At 38.6% G+C, this 13,761-nt stretch overlaps 1 protein-coding gene across 1 annotated transcript in view; it reads left to right on the top strand.

Annotated features, from left to right (window-relative positions):
• Nucleotides 1–13,761, top strand: part of LOC117234317 — a 246,624-nt gene that overhangs the window by 207,399 nt on the left and 25,464 nt on the right. Inside the window, exons 5-6 of the mRNA XM_033495414.1 lie at nucleotides 10,291–11,255; nucleotides 11,873–13,478. Coding sequence (XP_033351305.1) covers nucleotides 10,291–11,255; nucleotides 11,873–13,478 — 2,571 coding nt within the window. The remainder of the gene's footprint in view (nucleotides 1–10,290; nucleotides 11,256–11,872; nucleotides 13,479–13,761) is intronic.

The following is a 13,761-nucleotide window of genomic DNA, read 5'->3' as shown; positions in this document are numbered from 1 at the left end:
CTCACAATTCAAAGCGTAACATTCAAGTAACGGTAACTCGAGTCCTGAGCAACTAAGACTTTTTGACAACTTTTTCAACATCTCGTAGTCAAACATCTGGATACGTATTACGTGTACGGTGTACTTTTCAATTCGAACACGAGGAACGTTTCTTTTAAGCGCGTTCTACGCGTACCTGTTTCCTTGGAATTCGTTGTACGAAATCGAGGGACAAGCACAAAGGGTAGAAGTTGGTCTGTTTCTTACAAAAAAGAAATCTCTTCCTTCCGCGCGAACTTTTCGACGTCGTTCCTTTCCTCTTCGTATTGACGTGTTCTCGACTGAAAACTGCGTAAGATGTTTCTCTTTTGAGGAGCGCGGCCGGGGATGGCATTTTAAGATAATTTCCGGCCGCGTGAGTCACTGAAGGATAAGCCGGATGGGGGATGACAGACGAAAGGGACGATGCGAGGCTGTAAGAAAGGCCGACGACAGAATGAAATTACTGGAATAAGTAATTTGAGGACAGGCCGAGTAATTGCCACTCAAAACGTTCAAAGGCGTTGCTCTTTTTTGTTGCACCTTTTCAAATTTACCGACTGTCACTGTCTCGCGATCTTTCGTTACATCTTTTAGGATGCTTCAACTTGATAAGCCATGCCAACGTCACGAGACAGCCAAGATGATGAAATAGAGTAAACAGTGTGAATGAAGAAACATTATTCTGAATATTTAATTTTTACTATCTATTTCATTGTCTTGTTAGTTTAGTTTTGTTGAATCAAGTTATAATTTGATCGTGTTTTATATATCTTTTTATTGAAGTTGGACGAAGGGAAAGGAAATGTATTTCTGCGTAATATACTTATATGAGATTTTTACTCACAGTCAAATTTTATTATTACGGGTATGTTTCTCTATTAATATTTTCCACCTTTGATACTATTATAATGCAATAAGCAATATTATATTGAAAAGGGGTACGTATATAACACCAAGAGTCTTATATTAATTTTCTTAAAATCTACCAGTTTATTTAAAATGTAATAGAAATCAACCATAATTAAATAGAATATAAAATGCGATGTACGTATTTTCAGCGTCGCGTTATAAAGTACATTACTTTAGATTAAGGGGGCGGTTGAAAAAGATGGTCACAGAGCTGTCACGGGCGAAGTATCACGACGTCTCTGTAATCAGGGAATATTTCAATCATCTCGTAATGGGATATTTGCCAGTGTAAGCTTGTGTTCTTTACGTACGTCACACGGGTGGATTTGCTTTCAAAGTAAATCCCTTACCTCGTAGCTTAATTCATTTTTTCTTTGCGCTGACCTTCGTATTTGTCCTTCGTAACCTTGACTCGTTAGTAGCTACTTTCCGCTTTAAGGGAACGAGTATTAAAGGGGCCCGTAATTCGAACCTTCAAAGAAACCTTGATAGGATCGATGTTATTCGTATCGAAAGAAACTTTTAATTGCGTTCCTTCCATGCTTATTAGCATTATACATTTTCGGAAGGGTGAGTTTTTGTATGAATGAAATACTTACAAGGGAATGCATTTGAACCTGGATACTTGTAATAAGTTTATTTTCCAGTTTTCCTTCCCCTTTTCTCATAATATATATTTCAGTTTCGACGTAAATCGAATCATTTATTTCATTCCTGCATATGGAACAGATTTCATAGATTTAATATCGTATACAATTTTCCCTTACCAAATAAATAATTTTCCTTCTTTTTTTCCAGAAAAGCTTTTTCATAAAATTTGAATCAGTTATTTGCTACTTGAATCTTTTCGAAATATCCATAGTGTGTGTTCTTCGCCAATTTCCTATATCCAAAAAAAAAAACATGAAATTTCATAAAATAAAGTTACCTTGCTCGTTCTCTTTCGATACTTAAACCTACTAAAGAATTGATATTAAGAAATAGATTAATATAATCATAAGTCTTTCTAATCGTAAGCGTAAATATAAAAAGAAGCAGGTACATATATCGGCAATAGGAAGAGTGAAACGAACGATTAGAAGAACGAACGGTGCCGTATCGTGGAAGCCCCACGTATTGAGACCTATTAGATCGGTTGGATAAGTTAACCCGATCGTTCGATGACCCTTGACACGGCTGACACATTTCGGCCGCGAGATTCGTCCAATTCCGTGGTCGTAACCATGAATTCTGCTATACCGGAACCAATAACCGAGATTGGCTTTTGTTCCATCGCGTTGCTGGCCGAGTAATCTTTAGCTGCCACCTAAGAAACCCTAAGGATCACGAACACGAAGGTGATTTCGTTTAAGGTTTCTCCTTGTAGTACCGTATTCTCTTCTTCTCCCCTCTTTTTTTTCTTTTCCCGACGATACAGTCCTACGACCCACATATTCCATAGAAACGAAGCTCAACCCCGGTTATGTTACGAGGACAATATCTAATAAAAAGCAGAGTGAAGTGGCTCCGAGGGTGATGAGACTTGCTCTTTTATAAAGCTTTCACCGGAATTTTTCTCGTCATTGCGTTCGTCCCCGTCGAATCGCACCGGGAAAGGGAAGATTGTATAAGTGACAATTCGGAGGTTTTTATAGGACTGATGAAATCCCGGACATTTTATTCCGGGATTATCGTTCTGTACGCCTCCCGTTCAAACGTTATTTTCTGAGAAAAATGCTTCGTAAACATGTTGATGATAGCAGACGTTCTAAGCTATGATCTTAAATATTTCCCCCTTATAAGAATTTAAATTGATACCGTTAGCGGAGGAAAGGAATAGGTGTGTATATTTTCGCTATATAACTTAAGATAGTAACATTTTGCTTAAACACAGGGAGGGTTACTTGGTATTCATCGTGAGATACGGGTTTAAATATTTTCCCTTTATAAGAATCTAACTCAACATGTTCGTGATACGAGTATATTACAATAGCTATACAAAGTTATATTACAATATTTCCATGTGTTCGATAGATTGTAATACTTGTACATTAGAATGTGAAGGGCAGATAATGTTTGATTTAAAAAGACAAATGCTTTGACAGGTACAATTATATCTTTGAGTATTATTGAATGATGTACTCACATTGCGGTATTCGTGAGTGAATTATATCTTTGCAACCTGTCTTATATAATACAAAATCGAGAAATAATGAAAAATTTTAACCAGAAAACATCTACATTCGTACAAATGTTAATATGATATAATTTATTCCTAAGAAAGGCGACATCAAAAGGTAGCGAAACTCTAAATAGAAAAATTGTTATGTCCACGAAATTGGCAATCCGAGTGATGAATTAACTCGTGTTTTCTAATTAATAAGTTTAAGAACTTGTAACTGTAATGACATAGTAATTAAATACCATAAATTTTAAAAACATGTAAATCACGTTACAACAATATTTTCTCCTTAAAACGAATAATTCTTGTATCAGGCAACTTAAACACAGAACTCAGCGGAAGTGTTTAACAGGTTACCAGATACCAAGTAATTCACTCTGTACTAGCTATGGCATGCTATATCCTAACAAATCATTATCTAACCAATTAACATTCACCGGTACAAGTTCGTTAAGCTGTACAAAACAAACAGTTGTGCAGTACACAATCTGCACTAGCAATCAGCTTAATCGCCTACTGCACAATTCTAAACGGGCAATCGTTGCACAAATTCCGATACGCCATCCTGAAACAAGTACGAAGTATATTAATCTCTGACGACCTTGACACTGGCTTGTCAGAAATTGCAAGCTCTAACATCATTATCCGTCGAGTTTAATCGATTCGTTCTAGCTGCAGCCTCCTCCTACGCTAAAGCTACGTGTTCCATCCATTTACTCTGGTCCCTGTTCGCTTAACTTTTTCATCGCGATCGCCTCTGCATAAAATCATGCATTGTATAGTAATAGCGTATTTACTGATAATAAATAGAATAAATGATTGTATGCAATTATAGTATAAAAAATACTATACCTGTTAGATTAAAAACGTACAGAGACTACAAAAATATTTGTACACACTTTCTTTTCCAATGAAGTATTCTTTTATCTATGATTAAAAAATTGACCTCTAGTCCTCTTTAATACATGTAAATAGTGAAACTACTGAGAAAGCATATTAAGCTTTTCTTGTGACAAATTGATATAAATTTTTATAATATACTAAATACTAAATACTATACATTACTACCTTTTTAACATTAAAGTATTATATTGTTAATTATTATCTTCTTGAAGTATTCTTTAGTTGCTATCTTCTTTACAACAATCTGAATCTTCACAATTTTGTGAAATACATCCTTTCGTGGTGAATCATTATAATAATAAAAGGCTTAATATCGTCTATAGTTATCAAAAGGGTTAATATCAGTTCTGGGAAATAATCCGGTGAATATTTCGTCGACTTATCTGACAGTACGTGTAAACATAGCGTGCACGCGACGCGTAACAGCGCATCGCGTTATCTGTGGCGATTGCCAGCCAGGGGTCGTCGCTCGCCGGCACTAATAGATTCATTAGGGGTAGACTGTACACCCTTCGAGTGCATAGCGAACCCTAAATGTATGCGCGTGCAGTCTATTTCTACGTCACGCGCCCCTTCGAACGTTTACTCCGTCGCAGGCAACGTGTATTCATATCCAGTTCATTCTAGCGCGCAACTATTGCGTTGATTCATTCACCAACGCTTTCTCGACGGTGTTATCGATTTGTTCGCGTGAATTCTGCTTTACCACCCATATTACGTAACTCTGTGTACCCGTGTGCATTCACTGTTTCGCGCGTACGACGCCTTCCCTCGAGGTGTGAGTATCTGGCTTGTATTTCTGATAGTACTTGTTACGTGTAAGCTTGTAGATAGCGGAGATTATGCCAAGTTGATTAAGTTGATTAACTCGATTGTCGGAGCACAGTGTCGTTATAATTAATCTACAATCGTTAAACTACAATGTGTTCATGCAACTTTATGTTTTTTTTTATGAATAAAGGTATAGGAATTAGAGATTTATTTGATTTGTAATGACAAATGATATTAATAAATATGTGAAAATATTACAATATGTGCTCTAGTTTGAATATCTTTAGAAATGTATACAAATTCGCGTCTAAGAATATTTGTTGCATTCTAATAACTACTATAAATATTACAATACAATTATACAAATAAATACTACGACACAATTATACAAACACTCTAATAAACACTAATTCAGTACTTCATTATGAGTGGTTGCTTATATTATAGAATACAATTATATATTTATAGTATACTTCAGAATTTCACCTGATCAATTCTTTGTCACTAAGCTTCTACGATTTCACGTTAGTATACCAATTATTATTTACGTCGTGTTTATTCATCAATTTATTCATCGACGTATACAATATAAGAAATATCATTTGCTATCATAATTAATTTCACATGAACCAACCTAATATATCTAACATTCTAACCATCTACAAACATATCCATCGACGTCGCCGATTTACCCTTGCGACTCTCTATTCAATAACTCACCCTGTAATACGAGCACCTTAGCTTCTCACGTGTTTACGCACTTGGTGTTCTTGTGCGCGATACATCACTCGCTAAGCACTCAAACAACCGCTCACTGACTCACGCACCGTGTTATCTACAGATTCTAGTCGAGTATCCTTGCGTTTCCACCGATTCGCACGATATACGTATATCAGTTGTTTGGACGAGCTTGATGGTAGCTCGTTTACTTCATAACTCATTCGGTCATTCAACGACTCGTACTTTCCCCTGCAGCATCCCTTCCTGCACCCTACGGATAACTCGCAAATCTGATTATCGATCGGTAATCAATATTGGTGCAATTTGGCCCTACGCCAACCTAGCATGTGTATGCTTGTGTGTGTCGTGTGCGTGTCCTTCGTCGAACCAAGCGGGGCGGCTTACCGGCTGACCCAATGGAGGGGATGATTGAAAATAGTGCACGTGCGGCACAGCTAATCGCGCTTTGAGCGACTTCAAACGAATCTCTTAGTATGTGTCTTTGGAATGGAAAATTTTGAAATTTAATTTGTTTCATTTGTATAGAAAATGATTTTAATTTTTGTAGCGTTGACTTTGTGCGTCAATTTTTAGTCAAGTTTTTCGTGAATGGGTTGAAATTACCGCGATTTAAATTTTAATAGTACAGTGCAATAGGGGTGTCGAGGAAAAACGTTGAACCATGTATTTGGTATTTCCTAGCCAATGAATTTTTTTTTTGTTAATAATGAAATTGTTTTATTAAATTTCTCAGAGGTAGGTAGCTAATTATAAACGAGTCTATTATATTGATTTTGACTCGTAATATAATTTAAGACGTATAATCCAATAGGTTCAATATTAAGTAGCTCGGATCAACGATTCAAGTGTACAGAGCACTAAGTAGTTTATGTCAATGGTTCGTACGCCGTAGGCTGCTATGCGGGTAAATAACAATGATTCTCATTATTCCTCAGTAAATGTTAATTGCAATTATCGACGTCTATAAAATCAAAGGAAATAATGATTGTGGTATACGTATAGTAACGGGAGTTCGATCTTTTATTTACCTGCTCTATTAACCTTCACAATATCTCAAGTGATTCGTTCTGTATACAATTTAACCTCATCAAAATAAGTATCTGATTACAGTATTACATCGTAACTTCATCTTCATTCATTTCTTAATGAACAAAGCTTTCATAAAACCCTAATCGTTACTTGCGAAACAATTACATTAGCGTTTAATTTGTACCTCAATCGTTGGCAGAAGTTTCCTTGATGGAAACATCGCGAGTCCGCATTTAATTTCCTTCTTCTAGCTTGATACGCCCCCACGGATATCGATTTCTCGTTTAGGAAGCAATCAACCAGCACGAGCAAGCGGTTTCCTTAATACGTTTATTTCTCTCCAGATTTGATCCGGTGTCTTGTGTAAAACGACCGGACGAACCAGCTGCGGATGCATATTCATGTTACCTTTCATTTTCGTTCACAACTGTCGTCTAACCCCTTCCTATAAAGCGCTATCATATTGGTCTAATATAATTTTTCAAGCATATTGCGCTAACTGTAGTCAGTGCGTCGATATTGCATTTTTTGTTCGTATCGTTACTCCGTTAAAAATGTTGGTCGACTGGTAAAATGTTTTATAGGCAATTTTCTTCTGATATGAAGAATTCACGTCTATTTCAATATTCATCGCATTTATTAGTTTGCATTGGAGAAACGCGCGTTTGACGGATAATAAAAAATTTCCATTGTCCTTTCAGGTCTTGTTCTGTACGATTCGTGATATATCTTGTTAGTTCGTGTTGGTATCTCTTGTAAAATTGTTAGTGGACTATTTGATGCGATGTTAAGAACGAAGTTTATACCTGTTTTTGACAATAAGTGTATAGTATTTTGAAGAATTAATAAAATAATTGTAACTTTCTCTTAGAAACTACTTTTCTGATAAAGTTTATTTCACAAAAGAAAAAGAAATATATCTAAACACATATATATAATTTATATAAGAAGGAGAAAGTTCAGAATTTATTTTATTTACAAAGAAATCTTCAGTTTGGTGGTTATCCTTTTCTTATATAAGTTTCTAAACGTCAATAGTTCACGAACAACGACATCGCGAAAATCCAAGAGCGATATCGTATTTTTTTGTGCATCGTGCATGCATCACCTACGTTAACATCGTTGACATGGAAACATGATGGATGTTTTGGACGTGCGCCATTTCAACAACGCATCAATTCGCCATACATATCGAACGGTCGCAAGGTGTATTTTTTCACTTACGAACTACTTCGTATCTTTCAATATTTTGAATTAAATTTTACATAAATCATACGCACAATTATATGACTGAATTGTATAATTGATATTTTATATTCCATATTCTAAAATTTATCAAAAATATTCTTATTTAATATCAAAACTACTTATTACTATAGCATCATAAAACCTTAATTTAAAAGGGTTGTCCTTATTCGCACTAATTTACAAAAAAATCATTGAAATCTTCAAAAATTTCTATACAAAACTACAAATTGGTCATTCTTGTAGTTTCAGTATTAATGAAATGTACTTATGTGTTATAATAAAAAATTCAATATTTTAGATAAAAAGTGGTACATTAGTTGATTAGAAAATGATATAATAGAGTCTTGTTTCTACTTCTTTATGTGTTCGTTTTCCCAGTTTCTACTTCAAATTTCCTCAATTTAATTCTATAAAGGAATGCTTTGTTCTTTCTCCGAAATGAATGGTTCGATTGAATTCTTGTATGCTTCGCAGTTCATTGTGGCGAGAGTAGGACAAGTTATACAATCGGAAAGAAAGATGAAAAGGAATTGTACGAGACCGTGTCTGTAATTTCGTGAAAAGGTGTGTGCGTGTTATATAATAATTTTCCGGATTCATTGTTCAGGAATTAATTTCTCATTTCTCGTTTCATCGTTTGGGCGCGGCCTTTTATATTCGAATGGAGAGAACGAAGTTCCACGGACCTCGTGATAATGAAAATGCCTGAAAATAGGTAATAAGTTGATTCGCCGTATTCAACGTAAATTCATACGTTTTTTCCTCTAAAGGATCCCGCATATTAACATTTGCTCGTTTCTTTCTTATTGGAATCATGAATCATACGTAAATCACCGTAGTCGTTTCAGAGTACGTTTGTATAAGGTCTCTTCTTTTTAGAATTTGATTTAGAACAGAAAAATTAAAAATGGAAGATATTATGGATATATTCCATTACTATTCATTACTCATATATTACTATATATTACTCATATATTTCAATACTATTGTCTTGCTTCTAGATATTAGACTTCGCCAGTGATATAACATGTCGTTAGTCAGACATTTTTACTTTAAGAAGATGTGAGTTGCGGTATAATTAGTATTTGAAAAAATATCCTTGAAAGAATTATTCTATTAATAGCTCTCAGTAGTGATATAATGCGTTATTACTCAGACATTTTCTTACTGTCTATATCAAAGTTATAAATTGAACACTATTACATCAAATATGTACAGTATGTTAATTCACATTCTTGGTATTGCTCGCAAGGAAGAATGTCTGTGAAAACATTATTTTATCGCCTTAATTTTGTCATATGCGGTGAGAATATGTTTAATTCGATATTTACAATACTCTTTAATCTTATAAGAATATTTACAGAAGCGTAATAAGGTTGTTCCAAAAGTTTCTTTCGTTTTATAAGGAAATAGTAGATGCACAACATTTTTTGTTTTATATTATTTTATCGAATTATGTATCATCCATTTTGTTTCAGTAGAATAAAATACATATACCATACGTATTACACTTCTATCTCTTACCAAGTAAAAGTACAAAGTAGAAGATAAGTGATCGAATTTCCATGATATTCTCCAATTTTCTTAATTTTTCCTCACAAAATATTCACATCCTGTTAAAGCTCCTGAGCGGTTTAACGAGACAGTGGCACTGGAGATCAGACAGAGATCCCGATAATAATTTTTTGCTTCCATCGGGAAACTTTCTCGCGAAATTTGGGAAGGCGGTTCCTGTCAGAAACAGCTTTTGGCGTGGTTTATGGTGTGCCTCTTGCACTTACCACCCTAGCCAAGGAGGAGCAAGGAAGGATTTCGGTAAAGCCCTCCGGCCGAGCATAATGCTCCCATTATCTCCAGTCCTTTCGTCTATACTGCGTGTGCACGTTGCTTCGCTAATGTACCGGGTGTCCGTGTAATTTCCCACCTCCTGCGATCCGCCGAGCCGATTTCCGTTTACCTAAGCATGCTTGTGACACGATCGTAAACTCGGGGTACAAGACGATCCCGGAACGACGTTGAAACGAGTGAAGGTGTACGAAGAAAGAGGATAGAAAGAAGGTAGAACCCCGTGTCAGCCGGCCAGAAACCATTACGGTAATATCTCGCGGGGCGAACAAGTGATTTTTAAGAAGACCAGCCTGCCATTTCACGGCAATTTCGTCTCCCCATAAGCATCTCTATTCTCCACCTTCAACATCTTAGAGTAGCCGATGCTCGTATAACAGAACGATTATGAAAATTTCGCGTCGGTTTCATTTTACCAAAGGTATACGATCCGTTGGAGTATACCTTCTTGTGTATTCCTACCACGAACTTTGCTATCTCCTCTATCTTGATGCCCATCTACCATAATATTTTTTATGAGACGCTAGTCGTGCCAAGGAAAGATTAATAGGACTCTGAAGCTTATACGAAGATACATATGTAAATATAAAGACTATATTCTCCTTTATGTATCACGTACAGTAGACGATGCTCACGAAGATTCTATGTGTTATTCGTTCCAGATCCATCTGCTTCAGGCTCTTCCTGCGAGGATGACGAAGATGGTCGCCGAGTGGATATCAGAAAACGCAAGAACAGTCTGTACGCGTCTTCCTCGACTCGTGCTCTGTCAGTAGACAGAGAAAAAGAGCTAAGCTCGGTCGACGGGGCTGTGGTGGACTGCGTAGCCCTGGTGCATCTCACGGATCAATCACCCACCGAATCTAATCAGCCGGTCCGCCATCCATCACCCTATTACTACGGCGATTTGTTCAAGGTACCGGATCAAATAAGCAAGTCACAGCCGAACAGGTACAGAAAAAGCGTTAGTCTCGACGTACCGGGTGAACGTTCACGAACACCCGGTATACCGAAGAGAAACTCGGTGGCGGGTGATGGGGGTTCCTATTCATCTCAGCAACAACAACAACAGCAGCAGCAGCAGTCACAGCAGCAACATTATCAACAACAGCAGCTACAGCAACAACATCCATTGCAGCCACAACAGCATTATCAAAGTCAGGATCTAGTGAGCCCCACGTCGGGGAGCGAGCATGCTGTCCCAGCCAGAAACGAGATCCTCTCGTCGTGCATCATCACCGAGTGGGATCACACCCTCATGCCTCCTCATAGATTGTTAAGCCACGACCTACCAACCACGGTTTGTACTTGCGTCGCATCAGCTGAAGAAGAGGAGGATGAGCTAGATCAACGGCAGCCGCAACTAACGCGGCACCAAGTGCGCAAGCTACGTCGTACACGGAGGATAGATCCGCAACCGATACTCGTCGAGGACGAGGACGACGTGGAGGGAGAGGACGAGGGTGAGGAAGAGGAGGAGGAGGACGTGGAGGTGGAGGAAGACGAGGAAGAGATGGCTAGGCAACGTCACCTCTACGAGACGGCCTTTGATTGCAAGGTCAATCGCTCTGACGATGACCTCGATGACCTCGATCGGGTTACCAATCATCCTGTGTTGCATTCACAGGTACGTATCAATGTTCTTATCCTTTATCATCTACGATAGCATTCGATTGTTTTATTTTTCTTACGATGTTGGGGTACTTTTATGAAATTTATTTGTTTATTTACGTATTCGATAAATATTTCTTCTACTTGTCATAGTAAATAATATAATATTAATATGCCCATATTTTTTCGCGCAATTTTCCTGTTTCTTTACGATATTAATGCTTTGTTTCATCGTTTTACGGAAAAAGATTCCAGAATTATCATTTTTACGGGAACATCTGCGTTTGCGATTTATTTCCCGAGTTTGCCTGTTCTCTGATATTAGGGAAACGCGGGGCTGTTGGTCTTTAATGAAAAGCAATTAAAGTCCAATATATCTCAAAATGTTACGGGATTTCGGAACACGAACTATGAATCTTCCCCTATCTAGCGCTAATTGAACTTTAATTGCGGCCAAACCGTATAATTCGCTCATTATACGAGAACGTAGTTATACCTTCGCATTGTATAAACTAACTTCTGATATACTTGAGAGATTCACAATGAAACATTAATTCTCCGATCAGTTCCTATTCATTCACTTTCACGATGAATATACTTATGATAATTATTGATTGTTGTTTGATAATGCAGATCAGAAGCAGCAGCGCGATACCAGTAAGCAGAACGAGCTCATCGACGGACACGTCGAAGCAACAACAACAGCAACAACAGCAAGTCCCATACGCTGGTCAGTCCCACAGCAGCAAAGATCGACGCAAAGTTGTACTTCTCCGCCCAAAACCGATTCCGAGCCGTCTTCAGCAGCAGCAGCAGCAGCAACAGCAACAGCAGCAATCAGACAATATTTCTACTCTGTCCCAAGACATCGAATCCCTCCAGATCAATTCAAGCGACGAGAAAACCGGTTCACCGAGATTACCGGCCCGAGGTTATACTCCGTCACCTCCATCCACGGCACCGTTGCCTGCCAAATTCCATGGCAACCGAGATCACTTGTTGTTAAACATACGCAGCACACCGAACCTACCCTGTCAACCTGACCATCCACGTCTCAAGGATCTAAGATTGCCCGTAAAGTCTCTGTTGAGAGCGAAAGACTCGCCTCAAAGTAGCGAGGGTAGTATTCTCGAGATCAAAAGTAGACCGAAAAGTTTTGCTCAAGACAACGTAGAATCGTCTCAGGGACGACGTTTCGACCAGGAACTGATACTAGAGTTCAAGGGGAGGCCGCGAGAGGAGAGGCAACGACCACGCAGTTTGATTCGCGAGAGCAAGCCGATCATGGAGTTCAAAGGTAGGCCTCACGAGGCCGAGAGTGATCTATTACGGCCTCGTAGGGATGTCGGCTTGTTGGAATTCAAATTACGGACCAGTAGACGCAGGGCGGGATACTCGAGCACAGAGAGTATGGCTACCAGTAGCAGTGGAGGTAGCATGGAATCGCTTCGAAGTAGCACTAGCGAGGGTAACAGATCCACTAGTAGTTCCGAGAGCCGTCATAGTACCAGTCTAAGCTCTCACAGCTCCGACAGTGGCAGCACTAATTGCTACCATCATCATCAGCAACCTTCTATGACCGGTTTTTTAACCCACCACGCGAACAAACTACACATACTGTCTCCTATCTCTGACAAATCGTCCCAAGAACCTGCCTCCGAGACTTCTGATAACAACCGTAACAACAACTCCCAGAAAGCCTCGCCTGAAGAGAACGTGACCACGGAGAATAACGTAACCGCGTCGAATAACACGAACACAAACACAGGAAATACAAACACAAACTCCGTGACCTCACCGATGGACACGTCTTTCAAGAAGAGACGCACACCGCAAAACAAGAATCTGATTAACTTGGCCCTGCAATCCTCGTCGTCGGGCGATGCGGAGATCCAAGGATCAGACAGTGGCATCTCGATCGAGTCGCGAGCCGGGATCAAGTGCAAACCATTCGGTTTCCACTTGTTGAAACCGCAGCTGGATAACATCAATCTCGTGGACAACGAGCCTGAGCTATCCGATCTGCCTTTCGACATGCCGAAACTGCGAAGGAGGCGATTGCTTATGCAACAGGACGCCACCACGTCTGGCAGCGCGACCAGCGTGGATTTGAGGGACTTGCCGTTTGACATGCCAAAACTGAGAAGAAGGCTAAGATGCATGCAGAGCACGGAATCCAGCGGATCACAGGCCTCCTCCAGTCTTTCTATGCGCGACGTCGAGCCGTCTGCGTTGTTTGGTAAGTTTATACCCCTGGTCTTATTCGGTTGTATAGGTTTATAGAGTTTGTTAGGTGAAGCTCTTTGATACGGAGTGACTTTTTGAATGTCGAATGGAAATGAGATCATGGTACTGAGAAATAAGGTGGGTATCAGATAGGGGTTTTTACATGTTTGGTAATTGTATCTAAAGTCGAGGGATTATTATTGAATAACATACGTTGTCTTATTTAGCTTTGTTGCGTAAGTTGATCGTAGTTGTAACTTCTTCTTAAAATTGATATACTGTATTATATCTTAGAG

This window comes from Bombus vosnesenskii, unplaced genomic scaffold (genome assembly GCF_011952255.1).
Source record: "Bombus vosnesenskii isolate JDL3184/JDL3185 unplaced genomic scaffold, Bvos_JDL3184-5_v1.1 scf7180000013304, whole genome shotgun sequence".
Classification (NCBI taxonomy): domain Eukaryota; kingdom Metazoa; phylum Arthropoda; class Insecta; order Hymenoptera; family Apidae; genus Bombus; species Bombus vosnesenskii.
This window is presented reverse-complemented; position numbering and strand designations above follow the sequence as displayed.